Here is a 21,329-nt window from a genome sequence, read left to right on the forward strand (position 1 = left end):
CATCCTCTAACACCTCATTCACTCGTTTCTTCTATATGTATGCTATTTTCATTTTACATCATATTTTGTAACGTCTTCATGAAATACTAAAACTTTGGGGTTGATTTTCTTATAATTTCAATAATGGATTATTAGATTTCAAATAAGTAATGTGTTATTCATTTGAGTCTATTTTCATTCTTTTTATCTTGAGTTTTATTTATTGCTTTCAAGATTGTCTTTAAATGACATCGATAGATGTAAACAAAAATGAATTATCAAATACCATTTAAAGACAATTTTAAAAACAACAAATATAACTTAGGATAAAAGAAAAATTGACTCAAATAATAAAACCAAATGAATAACTCATTACTTGCTTGAAATCTGGTGTTGAAGGACAATAGCTGCACGAACTAAATGTCTCTTTGATCTCCTTTGAGTTATACTGTAATTTTTGTTATGAATTTTTAGGATTAATTGTGAATATGAGTTATCCTTTGTAGAGATTTTTCAGTTACTTTCAAGATTTAAAATATTTGGTACCAATTGGGAATATGTTGGCTCTAAGGAGGTAGCTGCAGAGATTTATTCATTGGCTTTTCAAAATTGTTGGTAGAATCTGATTCCTATTGTGAGAGCTTCATTGTTTCACTGTTTCCTTTCTCCACTGCATTTTCTTTCTCCTTTTCAAGGGAACAAAATCAAATAGCACTTGCATCTGCCACTTTCACTTTTTCATGAATTCTTCCTATTACTTAAGAAAATTAATTTTAACTTAATTTCTCATACATTTGTAGTATCATTGCCTGATATAAATTCAAATTTCTCCTATATTATTTATTTTACCTCTGTTTATCACAAAAGTGTTAAATACAAACTTGATCTAATTATGCTTTATCCATCCATGAAACTGTTGGAAAGATAAAATGGAAATATTTAAAATCATGTAAAATAAACGAAAAAATTGAAGCAATAATATTTTTAATAAATATGATATTGTAATTTGGTTATATCTCTAATTGAGCTAAATTTTAGAATAGTTAATCTCATTTCAAGAAAATCTCAAAAATCACTCTCACAAGAAAAAAAAAAAGGATTTAATATGAGAACTTACCGGAAAAAAGTTACAGGGACTCTTTGTTATTTGACTCAAAGCAACAATACAACTCAATTCTAATAAAATAAGGGAGAAAGAAGGAAGATTTTTTTGCACTGATCCAATGTGTCTTGTGCTTTATTTCCAAATTTTTATTTATAGAGACGGATTAAGAACATTATTACAGAAACAAATATAGAATTAATTATAATGAAATAAAATTTATTGGAGCAATTTAACTTTTTCCTATTTTGAATGATTCCCTAAATATATTGCATTTAATTATTAAATTTTTCTGGCCGCAATCTTTAATTTAGCTCAATTTACTTCCGATTAATTTGATTGAATCATAATTTTCATAAGTTGACTCATTGAATTGTTGGTCATCCACATCTCCAACAACGGACTGTACAAGATTGGGCATTGATTTTCATCAATTTGGCTCATGTTAAATAATCTTAGATTACCTTTCTCCTAAAAAAAAATATATGCATTGCTAAAATCATGAAAAATGCAATAAATTTAGTAAAATTGAATTATGCTATGTTTTTATTAAAATATTCTAAATGCTTGATTTATAAATATAATAATTAGTTTAGAAAATAATGTTAGATCAATAAATAAAGAGTAAAATGACATACATTAATGAACCAAAAGTAAACTAATTCCAACAACATTTGAATTAAAAGACAATCTAAATTCATTGTTTCCAAACAAACAAACACAGATTTCTAATTTGTCCAAATAAGAAACTAAAATCAAATTATGCCTAAAAGATGGTACAATAACAAAAGTGTTATTCAAATCCAAATAAAAATCGGTACACAATAATAATTCAAAAGGCTCTATAACTTTCACCTCCACTGATTTGTCATCTCCAACATATATTCATCTTTCATAATCAATTGGCTTCCAGTAGCTTAAGACAACCCTGCATGGAAACACTGATGTTAGTAGTGGCACCTGAATCTAACCACCAGTGTTTCTTGGTATTTAAGATAAATTGACCTTAGAACATACCAAAACAATCATTGTACCTTTCTTTGCACACCAAGCGTGATACTTTGTACAGTTCTTCTTTACATGTCCAACCTTATTACAAAAGAAACATTTATCATCTTGTTTTTGTTTCTTTTGTAGTGGGCCCTTACCAATTTCATTCTTGAAATTGTCAGTTTTCTTCCTTTTGCCCTTGTCTTTAGAGGTACTTGCTGAGTGAGCACTTTCAATCTTTTCTTGCTTCAGTCTCTCCTCTTCTTGTGCACAATATGAAATGAGCTCATAAAGAGACCATTTCTCTTTTTTACGGTTATAAGATACCTTAAATTGTTCGAACTGTAAGGGAAGAGAAATCAAAATTAAGTGTATGAGTAAGTCTTCTGACATCTCAAGTTTCAATGCCTTAAGTTTTGAAGCAATGTTTAACATGCTCATGATGTATTCTCTCACATTTCCTTTGCCATCGTACTTCATAGAAATCAAGCTCTGGAGAAGTGCACTTGTTTCTGTCTTATCACTTCTCGCAAAATGCTTTTCAATCTCAACAAGAAAATCTTTAGCACTTATTATTTCCTCAGATCTAGCACCCATAAAGACCTCTGGAATGTCGCGTTTAATGATCATCAGACTAATGCGATTTGAGCGGTCCCATTTCTCATAATCTTTCCTCTCTTCAGAGGTACTTGAATCCGTAGGAGAAGGGGGTTTCTCAATCCTTAATGCAAGGTCAAGATCCATGCAGCCAAGAACTATCTCCATGTTCTCTTTCCAATCCTTAAAATTTGTTCCATTGAAGACTGAAACCGAATTTAGATTAGGAAATATAGAAGCAACTGTAATTGTATTTAGATAAAGAGAAATAAATGAATTAAGCTCACATAATAAAATTAATAATTATAAATATATTCAAATAATGTCTAACCTATCTCAAAACACCTAATGCACCATCAGTATCAAGTTTTTAGACAATAATATTAATTACTATAGGCATCTTGTTATGATGATCAAACACTGAAAGTAAAGTCCAACAATAAATCTAACTTTTGATTGATTTATCTTTGATAAACAAAACCTTAAAACTATCACACGTCTACATTAAATATATGAATGCAATTCGACTAAATATTAATATTCTTTTGGATCGATCAATACTCACGTGAATATACATAAAAATAAACATTTAAATTTTCCTATGAACTACGTGAACAAAGAAGATTAATTCTGATGATTTCTTAATTTAAATAGCTCGTTTAAAATTATAAACAATGAATAAAATTTGAATATTAATTTATACCAAAACTAAAATACATTTATAATAATAAAATGGATTTCTTATTCAATTTACATTCTCGTAAAAGTGGGTTTTGATTTTTCAATCAAACCACTCAATTGACCACTCGACACTTAATATACATCAATATCAACATTAACATTCAAAACGCATTCCCCTAATTGAATTCGACTTGAAAATGAAATTCAAACTAATGTAATTTGAAATCATAATTTATATATACATTGAATTCATCATACTTGCTTTGCATCCGGTGAAACGTATTGTGTACACAATATGACAAAATACTGGGACATGCAGTGTTGAAATCCAACGATTCAATTCAATCCATTCAAAACAAAGCCACGCAACATTTCAATTCTCAATTGAAACCATTCGCAAAACAGGATAAAATGTCTTTCCAATCATACTAATTGTTTTCAATCCAATTTCAATTGAAATTAAACATAACGATGACAGCGGAAAACGACAATGCATTGGATTAAACATTCAATTTCGTCATAGGTAGCATAAACGAACAAAAAAAACCTAAATCTAAAAAATTAGGGTTTATAAATATTATAGAGAAATACTTAAATCTCACAATAGGGTTTACAAATTGGGGGAAAAAACAAATATAGGCTTCGTGCTAATTTGGGAACAAAACTCAATACCCAAATACATATTAATAAATGAACAATTAATCCTCTTAATTAATGGAGCAATTCCAATATCCTATGAAAATGCATTATACAAAAACGCACCTGGATTGATCATTGAAAATAGGGTTTATTAAATATATGATCTTCCAACCGTAGAGTTCTCCTGATGGGATGAAGGGAAGAAAAACAGGAATATGTTCGGGCTTAAGGAGGGATCATAACCCCTTTAGTTTCAAAAATAATTGCTGGTATTTACTCATTTTTTTAAATCACTAATTACGATATAAAATAAATATTTATTTTACATAATTAAAACTTACTTTCTGTTTCAAAATTATAGCATTTTTAGTTTAGTGTGAACCTATTAAAAAAAATTAACTATTACATATTTATGGTAAAATACTCCTATCTAATGTACTTTTTTATTTTTATACCTTTTATTCTGAATGTTTTAATAATTAAATTAAAAAAGTTTGTTAATATCGTTGTTAATTGTATAAGGATATGTCATTTTTTTTAACTATACTAATATATAAAAAGATAACAATTTGATAACTATTTTTTATATGTATTTCTTTTTACAATGTTATCTTTTGAGTTAAGATAATGCTTTTTAACCGTTATTTTGTTTTGATAACTATTTTTGATTACCTAACAGAAATATGTATACATATGCATTATTTTTATTAATTTGTCTTTATTTTTTTGTAAAACGAAAGATCGAAGTGAGTTTTGTAAATAAACATTAGAAATAAAAAATAATAATCTAACCTATTTTTTTCTTTTATTTTTTAAGAAATATTAAATTAAATTTAGAACTAAAATTAATAGAAAGAAAGAGTAGAGACTAAGAAAAAACATTGAGAATGTGATTGAAGAAAATTTTCTAAAATAGTTTTCGGTGAAGAACTGCTCGAAAAGGTTATCTATTCAAGATGGTTATTCTAATTTATATAAATAAATTATTGAAGAAGGCAAGAAAATGTTAAGAAAAAGTTTCTATCAATCTATTTTATTTTAAACCGGTGATTTAGTTTGTACATTGTATCGGACAATTATTTATTTGTACACATTAAAATATTTGAAGTTATTTTAATATTTAAATTATGCTGTAACTACAATTTATAACAGGAAAATATCTTCAAACATGTCAATTATATTTTGGATTTATAGTAAACAGTTTAAATGGTTATTTATTAAAAAGTATTGATATTCAGTTTAGAGTTAAATATAGAAAGATGGTAGAATGAAAAATATAACCAGTTAAAAAAAATATGCATATATAAAAAGAAAAGAATAAAGAAAATATATAAAAAGAAAAGAATAAAGAAAGATAGTTTGAAAATTTTCAAATAATATATTCTTAGTAATTATTATAATGGTGGAAAATACACTTTCAAAGAAAATGAGAAAATAATATTAATAGTGAGATTCACATCGTAAAGTCCCAATTAATTAATGAGCGTAATTAAAAAAAAAAACGTCACATGATTATAATATAATAGCGCAGTTCAGGAATTTAAACATAAGACCTTACAACTAAGACACACCACGATGCCACCAAAAACAGGATAACGGTTTGACTCAAAGTTTACAATTCCAATAACGAAGAATACAGTGGCCATAGCCCTAAATAAAAGTCCAAAGGAAACTAAAGCCCAATCCACGCGGACTATGCAGCGGAATTACCACCTCCCTGTTGTCCACGGGTGTTCCTCGTCTCTGTTCACACCAACAAGTTGATGATCATCGCAAATAAGAGTACCACACAACAGGAACACACAACAACAAAAGTAGTGTAAGCTCGTGCATAAAATCACATCATCAATGAAGTCAGATACATATTCGCAGTCCATCATACGTACGTCACACAAGCATGTTACGACCTTTCAAACAATACATTACAACTCGACTCGACTCATCCGGATACATATAACTTGGTCGAATTCAGTGGATGCTTGCACTTGTGGTGGATACCTCTGCTCACCCCCGAGCTGCTCACCCCCGAGCTAAGTGTTACAAGTGTTGCAATGAATCGATTTCCCTCACCACAAGGTTAGCCCTTAATGAGTTTCAGGCCTCCTGTTACTCTCACCACAGGGGTTAGTCCGCTCTAAGTGAGACTAACTGACCCCTTAGAGTGTCAGAATGCAATCCTTACCTTGAATCCTTACCTAGTTATACAGATGGGGCACCACCATGGACACCCACTAACAGGGGCCATGGAATTATGTCCCGACCACTGAAGCGCAACCCCGAAGGTCTCACCTAGAGACCCCAAGGAATTATATGCTGACGCGGACCAATCAATCATAAATTAACAATATTAGAACGTTAAATCACGTTTGAAATTTCATACCAACCCCTGAGGTCAATTCCTCATACTTATCACATTTTGGATCCATGCTACTGATCATCACCATCCCATGAGTCTAGGACCTCTTCTCATATCAATACCATGTTACTTTAATTCCAGTCCACTCATTCATTTCACATGCCAAGGTTCCACAATATCCGTCATTCACCATTCATGAATCATATCATACATACTTAGCAATCCATTGTGCATATATACATACATACGGACGTGTATCTCATCACAACAATCATACCCAAACAAATTCCAATCATCCAAGAGCAATCAAACAACCAAACAGCGCCCTGTCTCGCCCAACCCCTCGCTCAGGCGAGACGTTCTCGCTCAGGCGGGACCCCTTCGCCTAGGCGAGGGCTCGAAGGAGGAACCAGGAGCCAACACAAGATCTCGCTTAGGCGAGTCCCTTCTCGCCTGGGCGAGATGTTCGCTCGCTCAAAAGTTAAGCAGGTCGCCTAGGCGACCTTTCGTGCAAAAGGGTTTGGGCGAGTCCCTGTTTGTCCCGCCTAGGCGAGACTGGCTCGCTTGGGCGAGATTATCAGGCCTCGCCACTGTTCTCCTGTAACAGCCACTCACACTTACTCAACCCAACATACCATGCGTCCACAATTAACAAAATCTCACACCAATCAACATAAACTCAAAATGACAGTCAACAACATGGAAGGGAGCGGAATATAAGTTTAAGCCATAGCTTCCCTACCTGGAATGGGTTCGTACAGGACGTTCGACGCACAACCAAGGAGCACAGCAGCTCTAGAACGCACTAAAGAGCTGAAAACAGAAGGTACACAAGACAAAGGGCGGATTAATACTAAACCCTAGCTGTGAAATGCAAAGGAAAAGCAAATGGAACTCAGACGATCTAGAGAGGGCACTTACGTGGAGTAGAAACTGATTCGGAGCTAGTTCGAGAAGGCTTGGGGAGGAACCTTAGCAGAGCATCATGTCAGTGCAAGGGGAAAAGACGGCTAGTTTTCTGAAAGTGAACGAAAATGTGGAATTAGAGCAACACGAAGGGTTCTTATATCATGGACCAGCCTTTAGACCCACTGCTGCAGGGCAGCCCTTAAAATTAAAGTGGCAGAAATAATTGGGCCTTACACCCATTGTCCAGCTTATGTACGTATTAATTTATTAAACTAAAAATATTTGTCTTTCTTATAAAATTAGTATTTTTCTTTCTTCAACTTTTATAAATCATTGGTTAAATCTAATACAAAATAATTTACTTTCTTTGCATATGGTGTTAAACAATTCTCAAAAGATTATTTCTTCTTTATACCTATGACTAATGTTTCTGAATCGCCGAGAAAGAAATGTAATTTGTTTATTAATTAGGTTTGGTATATATATATATATATATATATATATATATATATATATATATATATATATATATAAATTAAATTTTAGAAAAAGCAAAAGGTCATTTTAAATATTGGTAGAAAATCAATTTTAGTTATATACAGGAAAAAAAATATCAAGTCACGTACGTCTACTTCTTCATCATGTAAGTTATTATTTCCAATTTCTACCCAATATTGTGGTTAAGAAAATAATTATTTTTACTTAAAATCGACGACGCTTTCTAATGGATACATTTAATCTAACACGATTACCTTCATCTTAAAATTACAGTTATTATTTTATTGTGTATATAATAACAACATTAAGGAAAAACAAGTGAACAAAAAGATATGAAAAATTTACATAATTTACATCATATATGTATATTAATAAATACTAAAGAAAATATATGCGTTATGCACTTCACTTTTTTTAATTTTAAAATTAAATATAAATAATTTTTAAAATTTTACTGTAAATATTATAAATAATTTTCTTTATTAAAAATATTTATTTTAATTTAATAATTAATTTAAAATAAAAATTAAATAAATGAAACATTTAAATTTAAAAAACGTTTATTTTTATGAAAATCTCCTGTATATATTAACACCGAACAATCTTATGTAAATTTAGTTACATAGATATCACACAATAAAATAAAAAAATATTTCCGAATATGTAGCACATGTTTAAAATTTAAATAAAAACTTCATTAAAATTAAAAAAGCTCACCACCATCAACATTTTTAACCGTTTATGACCTTAATTTTCCTCTCAATAATGTAATTTTCAATCAAGGTTATTGAAATATATCTATAAAAAAGAATTTATTAGAAGATATGACATGATATAGATATACCTCTTTTTCCCTTTCCTTTTTTGCATTCGCTCTCTACAATTAATTACAAACTTTCAAAATTACACTAAACTTATTTTATTAATTGAAAGAAACACAAGAATCATATATATTAAATACATAGTAGAAGATAGAAGATGTGATGATAATTTAGTTTTTTACTTCCTTCAATTACTTTTTCTCGTTATCTTTTTTTTATCTCTTATCTTCAAAATGATTTCAAGTATCGATTTAAGTCTTTTACTCTCATCAAAAACAACACAAAATTGTTCTTCATTTTAAGTAAGTAGCACAGAAGGACTCTCTTCTTCTTCGTCTAGGGTTATGATCATTGTACTGTTCATGTTTTTTTTTTTTTTTAATCCCTTCTTTTTCTCAATTCAAATTTTAATTATTGTGTTTCAAACCTTATCAATGCAGATCATTTTCAGCAAAAAGGAAGTGCAGAAGGTTGTGATTTTTTTTTCATAGAAAGTTCATTCCTCTTGAATTGAAAACTCACAATTGAAGGTGCAAATATGAAAAAGGGTCGTCAAGCTAGTGACTCCATTGAAGATGAGAAGAAAAATCTTAAATACAATTTTCTATTGGAAGATTATTTACAGATACAAAAGGTTAGAATTGTTTTTTCATTCCTATTAATTTAACTATTATCATATAGGGATGTCAAAAAAATTCATATCCGTGAGTATCCACGGATAAAACCTGCAATGGGTAGAAAATGAATATTGTAAATGGATACCTGCGGGTAACGGGTACATGCATTTTTAATATCTGCATGCTAATGGGGCGGGTACGGGTATTATAGTATCCGTACCCGTGGATACTCGTACCTGCTATACTATAATTTAAATTATAAAAAAAATGATTAAAATATTAACATATTGATTTTGAATGAGTTATTTTTTTATCAATTGATTTTAATTTTTTTTTGTAAACTGTCATTCAACACTATTCAAATGAGTTTTGTGGACTTTGTTTAAAATTTATCTTTGACTTATGTGCGAAGTTAAAAGTTTAACATTTTAATTAAAAAAAAAGCTAACTTGTTTACATGGAAAATATGAATACATAAGTCATGTTTGAATGGCATTGAATATTTTTCTCTTATACAATTAGAAAATATTAAATTCAAATCATGTTTTTGCTAATAAAGTTATGAAAATATTACAGGAGTATGTTTCTAAGAAAAGGAAACTGCAAGCAGAAAAGCGTAAGAGAGATAAACTTGTGCAAGAAGTTCGGTATGAATCATTCGAAGATAGCATCTTTTGTTGTTGTTATCTCTTATATTTTATCGAATAATGTTATGTTTTCTGATTTCAGATTTTTGAGACAAAAGTACAAGCATTTTACCGAAACACCAACAGCTAGGAATACCCAAAACGAAGAAGAATATATTCATGATGTGCTCATCGAGAAGAAGATGAATTGTGTTGCTATCGGGGTATGGTCTTTGCTTAAAATATTAATTTATTGTTTTTAATGAGTTCGAAAATTTAAGTTTAAGTTTAAATTTTATATTATTTATATCGTGATTAAATATATTTGTAATTTCTTAAGAAAAATTTAGAATTTGTTATTACCCTAAATTTTGATATGTAATTTAATTTTTTAAACTTTAAAAAAGAATAAATATATTATTTTTAATATAATTGTGTGAAACTTTTTTAATATGTTAAAAATATTTCATATATATTTTTGAAGTATTTGTTAAACACAGCAGAATAGAGAAATATATTTGTATGTACTGTCAACTCACATCTTATTAATCGGGAAAGATTGGCTTTTAAAGCCATACACAGCAGTTACAGATTTTAACTCCACTCCCACAATTTCATGCTAAATTCATGGGTGCGTGCTGACTTAGACTTCAAACCACTATCCCTAAACCCTAAACCCTAAACAGAACAGTAACTGCATAAAATAAAATATCTTCTAAACTAACCAACATTCCCTCCCTTAAACTATACACGTTATGATATATAGTTTATATTTGAAGCGTCAGTCATGCCTAGCATACATTGAAGCCTTTCGAATTGATCCAGCTTCAGGGGCTTAGTCATAATGTCTGCAATTTGAACTTCTGATTTGCAGTAACTCAATTTGACAACTCCATCCTTCACCAAGTCTCTTAAAAAATGGAACCTTATATCAATATGTTTGCTTTTTCCATGAAAAACAGGATTTTTGGATAATTGTATGGTTGAGTTGTTGTCACACAAGATTAACGTGCTCTTCTGTTCCTTAGGATCAAGTTTCTCCAATACTCTTTTAATCCACACACATTGACAAGCACAAAACGCAGCTGCTATATACTCAGCCTCAGTTGTAGATAATGCAACTATAGGCTGTTTTTTCGAGGCCCATGAAACTGCTCCAAAACCAAAGAAAAACACATATCCAGAAGTACTTCTTCGATCATCTAAGTCTCCAGCAAAGTCACTGTCAGAATAAGCTACAACATCAGTGCTTCCACCACCTTTCTTGTAGAAGATGCCTATTTCAGTAGTACCTTTTAGGTATCTTAATATGCGTTTTGCTGCCAGCCAATGAGATTCATAAGGACAAGACATGAATCTACTAATTAAACTAACTGCATACATAATATCTGGACGGGTTGCAGTCAAGTACAAAAGACTTCCAACGAGTTGCTTGAACACAGTTGAATCAATTGTGGCTCCTCCATCATTCTTTGATAGTTTTGTACCCGTGACAATAGGATTTTTTACTGCATTACTATTCTCCATGCCAAACCTTGTTAGAATCTCACGAATATATTTTCTTTGACAAATGAAAATACCATCTGAATTCTGCATAACTTCTATTCCAAGAAAATATCTCATTCTGCCTAAATCGGTCATGTCAAATTCTAACATCATTGATTCTTTAAATTCATCACACATGCTCCAATCATTTCCAGTATAAATCAAGTCATCAACATAAAGACTTACAATTAAAATTTTACCTCCTTCCTTTGATTTTGTGAAGAGAGTGTGCTCACATACACACCTTTCAAAACCTTTACGAGAGAAATAGCTCTCTATCATGCTGTACCATGCTCTTGGAGCCTGTTTAAGGCCATACAACGCCTTTTTTAATTTATAAACTTTGTCTTCTTTCCCTTTCTTCAAAAAACCAGTGGGTTGTTGTACATAAATATCTTCTTTAAGTTCTCCATGAAGGAAGACACTCTTCACATCTAACTGATAAACTTACCAATTATAGTGGGCTGCCATAGCAAGTATAATGCGAATGGTATCAAGTCTGGCCACAGGGGCAAATACCTCTGTGTAGTCAACTCCATATTCTTGAGCATATCCTTTCGCCACTAATCTTGCTTTAAATTTATCTACTTCACCATTTTCTTTGAACTTTGTCTTGAAAATCCATTTAACTCCAATGGGCTTTACTCCATTTGGTGCATCAACCAATTCCCAGGTTTTATTTTTTTCTATTGATTCCATTTCTTTCATCATTGCATTTCGCCATTTCTTGCTTCTAGCGGCTTCTTCAAATGACAGTGGATCAGTATCAGTTACTGTCATCATAACATTTAAAGTATCTTCATCAGACAAGCCTTCACCACTTTCATAATCAAGCATCCAGTTGGGTTCTCGTCTATTTCTTCCAACCCTCCCTTCAATTGGATTGTCATGGGCTTGTGGTTCATCAATACTTGTATCAACTCTGTTGGAATCACCAGGATGTGTAACAGCCTGCATGGTGTCATCAATATCATTATTTTCAGCAGCTTCTTCCTCAGTTTCAGCCTCCACATCTAAAGCATCTTGTGTTGTAGCCTCTTCGTTTTTCTCCCAATTCCAATGCTTTTGTTCTTCAAAAATTACATCTGTGTTGATGATGATTTTTTTGGAGATTGGATCAAACAAGCGATAGGCTTTGGATTCATCACTTACTCCCAACAGGACACACCTTTTGCTTTTGTTGTCTAATTTGATTCTGTGTTGATCTGGTATGTGAACATGTGCTACGCATCCAAAGACTCGAAAATATTCCACTGTAGGTTTGACTCCACTCCATGTCTCCTCAGGGGTTTTATCTGGTACTGCTGCAGTAGGACACCGGTTGAGAACATGTACACACCACCTGGCAGCCTCTGCCCAAAATATCTTTGGAAGTTGTTTCTCAATCAATATGGATCTCACCATATTCATTATTGTTCTGTTTTTTCTCTCAGCCACTCCATTTTGCTGAGGGGTGTAAGCTGCTGTCAACTGCCGTTTTATGCCATGAATCCTGCAGAATTCTCTAAATTCATTGGAGGTGAATTCACCACCTCTATCTGTCCTTAAACAAGTGATATACATTCCAGTTTCTTTTTCAACACAAACTTTGAAATTTTTAAACATAGAGAATGCTTCTGACTTTTCATGTAAGAGATAAATCCAAGTCTTACGAGAGAAATCATCAATAAAGCTTAAAATGTACCTTTTGTTACTGATTGAAGTGGGTTTGATAGGCCCACATATATCTGCATGCACAAGTTGAAGTTTGCTTGATGCGCGCCACCTACTTTTCTTTGGAATAGAGTTTCGATGTTGCTTTCCTTCTAAGCATTGTACACAAAGTTCCTTTGGAGTTGATATAGAAGGTAGCCCATTGACCATCTTTTTGGAGGAGAGTAGTTTCAAGCCATTATAGTTGAAATGACCAAATCGGTGATGCCAAAGGTGGGATTCATCTGTTGATTCTACTTGAAGACATGTAGAATTTCTAGGCATCAAAGTAGCAATCACTGAGAACATCCTATTGCTACTCATCTTGATTTCCATAATTTGACCACGTTCAGGATGATGAACTCTACACCTCCCATTCTCAATTAAAATGGTGAGTCCTTTCTCTTGAAGTTGCCCTAAACTTAAGAGATTGTTCTTAAGATCAAGAACATAGTAGACATTTGAGATCACATTTGTAATGCCATTAACATTCAGCCGAACATTCCCTTTCCCCATCACAGGCATTCTGGTATTATTACCGAGCTTTACCGTGTGTCTAAAGCTTTCATCTATGTCAGCAAACCAATCCTTATTTCCACTCATGTGATTACTGCATCCAGAGTCAAGAAACCATTCTTCTTTCGTGCCTTGTTTCAGATCAACATAGGCCATTAATAAGATCTCATCTTCCGTTTCCTTTTCATCTTCATCATGTACTTCAGCATAATTGACTTTCTTTTGCCAAGTGGGACATTCATATTGAAAGTGTCCCATCTTGTGACATTTAAAGCATTGAATTTCAGCTTTGTTGAAGAATTGTCTGCCTCTTCCTCTCCCTTGACCACTTCTGCTGGAATTTCTTCCACGTCCCCTTCCTCTTCCTCTCCATCCTTTATCTTCATTGGTAACTTGTAACACATTTTCTTCTTCTTCTTGACTGTTCATTCGTTGCTCATGAACAAGAAGACTGCTTTGTAACTCATCTATTGTCATAATCTCTAAATTGTTGGACTCCTCAATTGAGCAAACTACATAATTAAATTTAGAGATCATGGACCTTAAGATTTTTGCAGTAATACTGTTTTCACCTATATTCTCACCACACGCCTTCATACTTTTAGCGATCTTGAGAGTGTGAGCAAAATAGGAGTTGACGGTTTCTCCTTCCTTCATCTGCAACATTTCAAATTCTCTGCGTAATGCTTGCAGTTGTGCTCTTTTAACCCTTGTAGAACCTTCGAATTTTTGTTTCATTGAATCCCAAATATCCTTAGAGGTCTCGTCATTAAGAATAGTATCCAGAATCTCACAATCAATCGCCTGATAAAGATAATTTTTTATCTTCAAATCTTTCAGTTTCTGCTCCTCTAGCACTTTAGCGTCTTCTGCAGAAAATACAGCTCCATCCGCTACTTTAGTGATCCCTTGTTCCACCAAATTCCAATATTGTTTGGAACGTAAAAAATTTTCCATTAATTTCGCCCAATGGTCATAATGACCATCATATTTTGGAATCGCAGGTTGCACATACTTGTCGGTGTTGTTGTCTGTCATTCTGTATCTCACTCTCTTCAATATACTCACAACACTCTTTCTACACACTTCCTCACCGATTGTTTCTCTCACACACTCAAGGAAATATTGGATCAGGCCCCTAGGTAGGAGCTCTGATACCAATTGTTAAACACAGCAGAATAGAGAAATATATTTGTATGTACTGTCAACTCACATCTTATTAATCGGGAAAGATTGGCTTTTAAAGCCATACACAGCAGTTACAGATTTTAACTCCACTCCCACAATTTCATGCTAAATTCATGGGTGCGTGCTGACTTAGACTTCAAACCACTATCCCTAATAAATAGCATATTAAAATAAATTTATTTGATCACAGAAACAGAACAGTAACTGCATAAAATAAAATATCTTCTAAACTAACCAACAGTATTTACATAATTAACCTGTTCAAACTTAATTGTATTGTATTCTGGAACATTTTGTAACATGTAGAAAAAAAAAAGGTTGATGTTATTAGATTAAAAAAAACTCATTATTTTTCAAGCTTAAAAAATCAAAAAACAACAAAATTTGGATCAAAGACAAATTTCAAATTTATGTTTAAGTTTAAAACTAAAAAATTATTTTAACTCTTATATTATTTATAAACGAGAAAGTTAAAGGTTTTATAAAAGGTAATATCTATAAATTTATTAGTTTTTTTTAGTAAAGGTGATACTAATTTTTTTATATGGATTTCACTATGTTTTGTTATTATTGAATATTTAGACATATATTGATTGGACATGTGTACATTACAATATAAAATGTTTTTTACTTTTGATTAAACTTTATGAACAAGTATTAAGTGGAAAATGTTATACAATGAAAAATGACAGTGGGAAAATTTAATTTATACTTTCTAATAATTTTTTATTCAATGTGTATTATTAATATTTTTCTATGTAACAAACTAATATTCATCTTCAACAAATAATATAATTGTGGTTAGTTTATTTGAATGAAAAAAATAAAATCAATTGATTTTGAACTCTTTGATGCAGACCGACTTGCAGCAAGAAAGCAATGATAGGGAGGAGGAAGCGGTGGAAAAATCACTCCCTATGAACTTCTCGATCAATGAAAAAAAGAGTAAAAAGAAAGTGTCATGGGATGAAACGGTGATTGTGTATAATTATGTATGTGTGGATTAGGTGATAAATTTAAGAAAATGAAAAATAAATAAATAAATATTTTTTTTATGTTAAATATGTTTTTGATATTTTATTTTTTGTAAAAATTGAAATTAGTTCATTTTTGAAATTTTGATATAATTTATTCTTTTAATTCTAGAAATATGTGGATTTAGTCATTTTAACCAAATTTTGTTAATTTTATTTAAAATCTCAAACGTGTTTCATGATGGCATTTGAGTTGTTTATACATTTTGATACATTTTTGTTTCAATGTTAGCTAATAAACTATCTTGAAGCCAGACTAATTTCATTTTTCACTAAAAAATGATGGACAAAAAACAAACGTATTACGGAAAATTAGAAATAGTCCGTGTTTGAAACTTTGAAGTTGTTTGATCCTTATACTTTTAAAAGTATTGGGTTTGGTTGTAAAAATATTTGTAGTTTTCATAAGATCATATTCATTATAGAAATCTACTTTAGAATTTTAAGATTTAAGATTCTTATACAATAAAAACACAATACACCATTAATCTTGATCAATAAAAGATCCTACGAGAATGTGTTCTTCAATTTGTCTATTATCCAACTATCACCGTTGTTTTTCAATTTATCTTTTTGTTTTTCTTTCTCCTTTCATACGTTCTTGATAACTTATTGTGAAAGAACTTTATGGTAAGAGAAACCCTAATCCTTTTTATAAACTAACAGTCCATCAAGTTTGTTTTTATTTTATCTTTATTTTATTTTATCAATAAAATATACAGACTAATTGTTATTACATGTAATGTGAAAAATTCCTTAAAAAACAATACTCTATTATTTAATTATTTTTTATTCCTTATATTTCCCTGTACTTAATTCATCTCAATATCAATTATAACTTTACAATTCAGTTATTATAACAAAAATAAAAAATAAAATAAAGTACTTAAAAGAATTAAATTGATAGTTTTTCAACATTTTTTTTTTTGTTTACATAATCCTTAGAAAGGAAACAAATAATTCGTACTAGTAGTTGGGTTAAAAAAAATCGACTTAACATAATTTTTTTACACTGACTACAAAGTTTTAACTTTCATTCAAATTTTCAGGTTGTGGTTAGGTTTTATTAATTAGATTTTGGTAAAAGAAAAACATAGCCAACAGGGATTGACTAAAAACTTAATTTAAAAAAAATAATAATTGAGCGAGACATTGTTTTATAAACTGTTAGAAAGACGAAGTAAAGTATGAACCCTGCGTGCCAAAGCCAATACCATGGATTTGCATTTCCATTTTCAAATTGGATAACCTCTTTCGTAGTATATATATATATATATATATATATATATATATATATATATATATATATATATATATATATATATATATATTCTCTTCCTCAGTTAAAAAATACACAACCCTATCAATTTTATTTCAGTGCCTCAACATTTTAATCTTCTAAGTTTTTAGTAAACCCAAAACCCGAATATCGCACACCAAGACGATGTCGTCTTCTGAGTCCCAAGACCCGGCCGCTGCATCGGAGGCCCAGATTAGCAAAAAGGCAGCCAAGAAGGAGGCCGCCAAGCAGGACAAGCTCCGTCGCCGCCAGGAAATCGCCGCCGCGTCCGCCGCCACTGCAAATCTCTCCGTCGACGAGGCTGACCCCCTCGCAGCCAACTACGGCGATGTGCCGCTCATCGACCTGCAGTCCAAGACGCCCACCGATGTTAGTGAGTGGACCCGCGTGGAGGCGCTCGGCTCTTCGCTCGAGAACAAGACGGTACTGATCCGAGGGAGGGCGCAGACGATTCGACCGGTCGGGAAGAAGATGGCGTTCTTGGTCATAAGAGAGCACGGCTACACGGTTCAATGTCTGGTGCAGGCGCAGCCCGATACGGTGAGCCCGCAGATGGTGAAGTTCGCCGCCGCGCTCAACCGCGAATCCATTGTCGATGTCGAAGGCGTTGTTTCGATCCCCGCCGCTCCCATCAAAGGCGCCACGCAGCAGGTTTGTATGTTTTCAGTTATTAGGGTTTGTGAAGTCTGTAGGTTATGGTTGGTTCCTCTTCGATTCAATGCTCTCTGTAGTGGCAGTTGTGCAGAGTCTCTGATGACATGCTCTTTTTTAGTATGAAAAATATTGAATAGTGTTTTTCGGTGTATAATGTTATAATTTTGTTTAATTGAAGATTTGGTAGATTAAAGATTAGTGGTTAGATTTGAAGATTGTGATTGCCAATTGAATATATTGTTAGTATGCTGTCTCTTCCATGGAATGGAGTCGCGCTGACTTTTATGAAACGTTTTTTTTAATGCATTGGAAATCAGAATACTGTAAAAACTATAAGTATTGAATTGTGTTCTATATAAAGGATATTGTATGGTTTACTTGAAGATACGTATTTTCATGTTTGCTTTTTTTGTAGGTATAGAATTAGTGGTTGAATTTGGAGTTTGTGGTGTTTATGGCTTGGTTTGTTCGTGCAGGTGGAAATTCAAGTGAGGAAGTTGTATTGTGTCAGTAGGGCTGTGCCTACTCTGCCGATTAATCTTGAGGATGCTGCTCGGAGTGAGGTTGAAATTGAGAAGGCTCTTCAGGTTCTCTTTAGTAAAGATGTTTCTTGTTTATTTGTCTCTGCATTTGTCTGAGGAATGTGCTGTCATTGTTACAATCTTGCTTTTGTTAATGGCTGCAGGCTGGTGAGCAACTTGTTCGGGTTAATCAGGACACGCGATTGAACTTCAGAGTGCTTGACGTGCGAACACCAGCTAATCAAGGAATTTTCCGTGTTCAGTCTCACGTTGCCAATGTATTAATTTATTTTTTGTATCTCCGATGATATTCTGGAGACTTTATATTTTACCTATTATTGGGCTTACTTCAATTTTATGTTTATTAAAATAAAAATTGCATGCTGATTACTGAGACTCTTACTTAAGCTATGCAATTGTAGTTGGACTCTGAGCTGAATGGTTTGATTAACTTTTAATTGCTTAATTGTGCAGGCATTTAGACAGTTCTTATTATCTGAAGGTTTCTGTGAAATCCACACTCCAAAGTTGATTGCTGGATCTAGTGAGGGTGGAGCTTCTGTTTTCAGACTTGACTACAAAGGCCAACCCGCATGCCTGGCCCAGTCACCTCAGCTTCACAAGCAAATGTGTATATGTGGAGATTTTGGCCGTGTTTTTGAGATTGGTCCTGTATTTAGAGCAGAAGATTCCTACACTCACAGGCATCTGTGTGAGTTTACAGGTCTTGATGTTGAAATGGAGATTAAGAAGCATTATTTTGAGGTATATTTGGCTTGTTGGCAAATGTTATGTGCTTGCATTTGATGAATCATTGAGGGACATGAATGATATGCTGATGATTTGAGTTTCTTGGCAGGTTATGGATGTAGTTGATAGATTATTTGTTGCAATGTTTGACAGTTTGAACCAACATTGCAAGAAAGATCTGGAAGCTGTGGGGTCTCAGTACCCGTTTGAACCTTTAAAGGTGGTTATTTTGTATTATCATAAATATCTTTTGTAGTCGATTGTTATGTAGTGTGGAATGTCAGATGTAAATAGATATTGTGCTACTTGTTTCTGATCTGACAATAGCCCTGCGAATGTGCAGTATCTTCGGAATACACTACGCCTAACATATGAAGAAGGGATTCAGATGCTCAAGGTATGTTTAAAATTTCTAAATTAATTTACTAGCAAGTGGTATATAAAAGAAGTGGATAGGATGATGGTGATGCCTGAATCTTACATCTTTATTTCATAACACCTAGAGAAAAAGGGAAGGGGTGTTTAAACTGCTAATCTGAGTATGTCTCGCACATTTTAATCTGTATATTAGTACACAAACAATTCTCAAAAGTCATGCAATTCAATATTTGAAAATTAAAATAATGTTTAACCCAAATTCTAAAATTATATTATAAATAAATGTCACAGGGAGACCATGGTAATGTAAGCCTAACTAATTAAGCTATTTTTCGTTCTAGCTCATCCTTTCACTCTTTCATTACTAGTTGAAATTCTATTTAGTTCAAGATAATTGCTAGGAACACCCTCTCTATCACTATCTACTAGTTGCCAAAATTGGTTGAAAATTACTAGTTTGGACGGTTCCTACTTCCCATTTAATGACTCCTGTTGATTTAGAAGTGCGATCCACCAAAAAGTATTTGTGGTGGTTAGATTTCAGTGACGTTGAACGTAACTTCAACCCAAACTTGAATTAAGCTGTAGAATAGTAGGAGTTTTCAGTATGCATGTTTTGCTATGTGCAGGATGTTGGAGTAGAAATTGAACCTTTTGGTGACTTGAATACTGAAGCGGAAAGGAAATTGGGTCAACTAGTCTTGGAGAAGTAAGTCCTTTTCTTGCCTTTTTTTACAACCAAATATTATCTTTTAATGTGACCTATTATTTAAGCTAGTTTGCTGCTACTGTATGTAGGTATGGCACAGAGTTCTATATCCTTCATCGATATCCTTTGGCTGTAAGACCATTTTATACAATGCCTTGCTACGACAATCCATCATACAGCAACTCCTTTGATGTCTTTATTCGAGGTAGGCAAGAAGTTATTTTTGTCAAAAATTGCATTTGCATGACAATCTTGTCCAACAGACATATCATGTCTGGTTTAATTGTCATGCTTCTTTATATATATGGCTGTGGTTTCTGTTCCTGCTCTGATTTGAATTAATATGGGTTACCTGTTCCTTAGGTGAGGAGATAATTTCAGGAGCTCAGCGTGTTCATGTGCCAGAGTTTTTGGAACAACGTGCAGCAGCTTGCGGCATTGATGTCAAGACAATATCTACATACATTGATTCTTTCAGGTATTATTTTTCTCATCTTACTCTTTTCTCATACTACGAGTTTATGTAAAAAAAAATGTTTATCAAAAACTCATTGCTTGATTTTGATAATTTTCCAGATATGGCGCACCGCCACATGGCGGCTTCGGAGTGGGGTTGGAACGTGTTGTGATGCTGTTCTGTGGCTTGAACAACATTCGCAAAACATCGCTTTTCCCTCGTGACCCACTTAGGATTGCACCATGATAATGTTATGTCCCAACAGTTAGTTGTTCAAGCATTCAGTCTTTCAGTTTCTTTTTTATGTTTAATCCTGAAACATTAAGTTCGCAGTTTTGGAGCTGATATTTAATTTTATCATGATAAAATGTTTTGAGATGATGTAACTGTCATTGTGTATTGAATTGGCCCAGTTTTATGAAGTCCATCCATCTCTCTCCACTAAATCGTGAATCTTATTATCCTTTGAAAACACTTCAACTTTAGCTTTGAAACTGGGAATGTTGTAATTTACTTTCGTATATACTCAAATCAAGATTAAATTTTGGTTTCTCACAGCATAAGCATTAAATTTATAAAGCTGACTGCAATTGTGTTCAAAACATGGTTTATATTTCTGTAAATATATCTTTAACTTATCGGGATTGGACTGATCGAAGTTTTTGACAGTGCATAAGTCCAAATGATAAACTAAGAGAAACAAAATTACAAAATAATATCTTAACGTACACTACCATTTCTAATAATATTCTCTCCCCAAATATCAAGAC

At 32.4% G+C, this 21,329-nt stretch overlaps 2 protein-coding genes across 2 annotated transcripts; one reads left to right on the forward strand and one right to left on the reverse strand.

Annotated features, from left to right (window-relative positions):
* Nucleotides 1-1,792: 1,792 nt before the first annotated feature.
* On the reverse strand, nucleotides 1,793-4,238 carry LOC114193038 (uncharacterized). The gene is made up of 3 exons (XM_028082731.2): nucleotides 4,112-4,238; nucleotides 2,116-2,874; nucleotides 1,793-2,009 (listed from the first exon to the last, which is right to left on the reverse strand). Exons 1-3 carry the CDS (start codon nucleotides 4,122-4,124, stop codon nucleotides 1,999-2,001), a joined length of 783 nt encoding a protein of 260 aa, XP_027938532.1. The 5' UTR covers nucleotides 4,125-4,238; the 3' UTR covers nucleotides 1,793-1,998.
* A 12,892-nt stretch (nucleotides 4,239-17,130) lies between these two features.
* LOC114194689 (aspartate--tRNA ligase 2, cytoplasmic) lies at nucleotides 17,131-21,005 on the forward strand. The gene is made up of 10 exons (XM_028085055.2): nucleotides 17,131-17,741; nucleotides 18,221-18,331; nucleotides 18,430-18,543; nucleotides 18,740-19,030; nucleotides 19,125-19,235; nucleotides 19,359-19,412; nucleotides 20,023-20,102; nucleotides 20,192-20,307; nucleotides 20,466-20,580; nucleotides 20,679-21,005. The coding sequence occupies exons 1-10, from the start codon at nucleotides 17,235-17,237 to the stop codon at nucleotides 20,803-20,805; spliced, it is 1,626 nt and encodes a 541-aa protein (XP_027940856.1). The 5' UTR covers nucleotides 17,131-17,234; the 3' UTR covers nucleotides 20,806-21,005.
* The last annotated feature ends 324 nt before the right edge of the window (nucleotides 21,006-21,329 follow it).

This window comes from Vigna unguiculata, chromosome 8, assembly GCF_037176805.1.
Source record: "Vigna unguiculata cultivar grain cowpea cultivar isolate G323 ecotype 2 chromosome 8, ASM3717680v1, whole genome shotgun sequence".
NCBI lineage: Eukaryota > Viridiplantae > Streptophyta > Magnoliopsida > Fabales > Fabaceae > Vigna > Vigna unguiculata.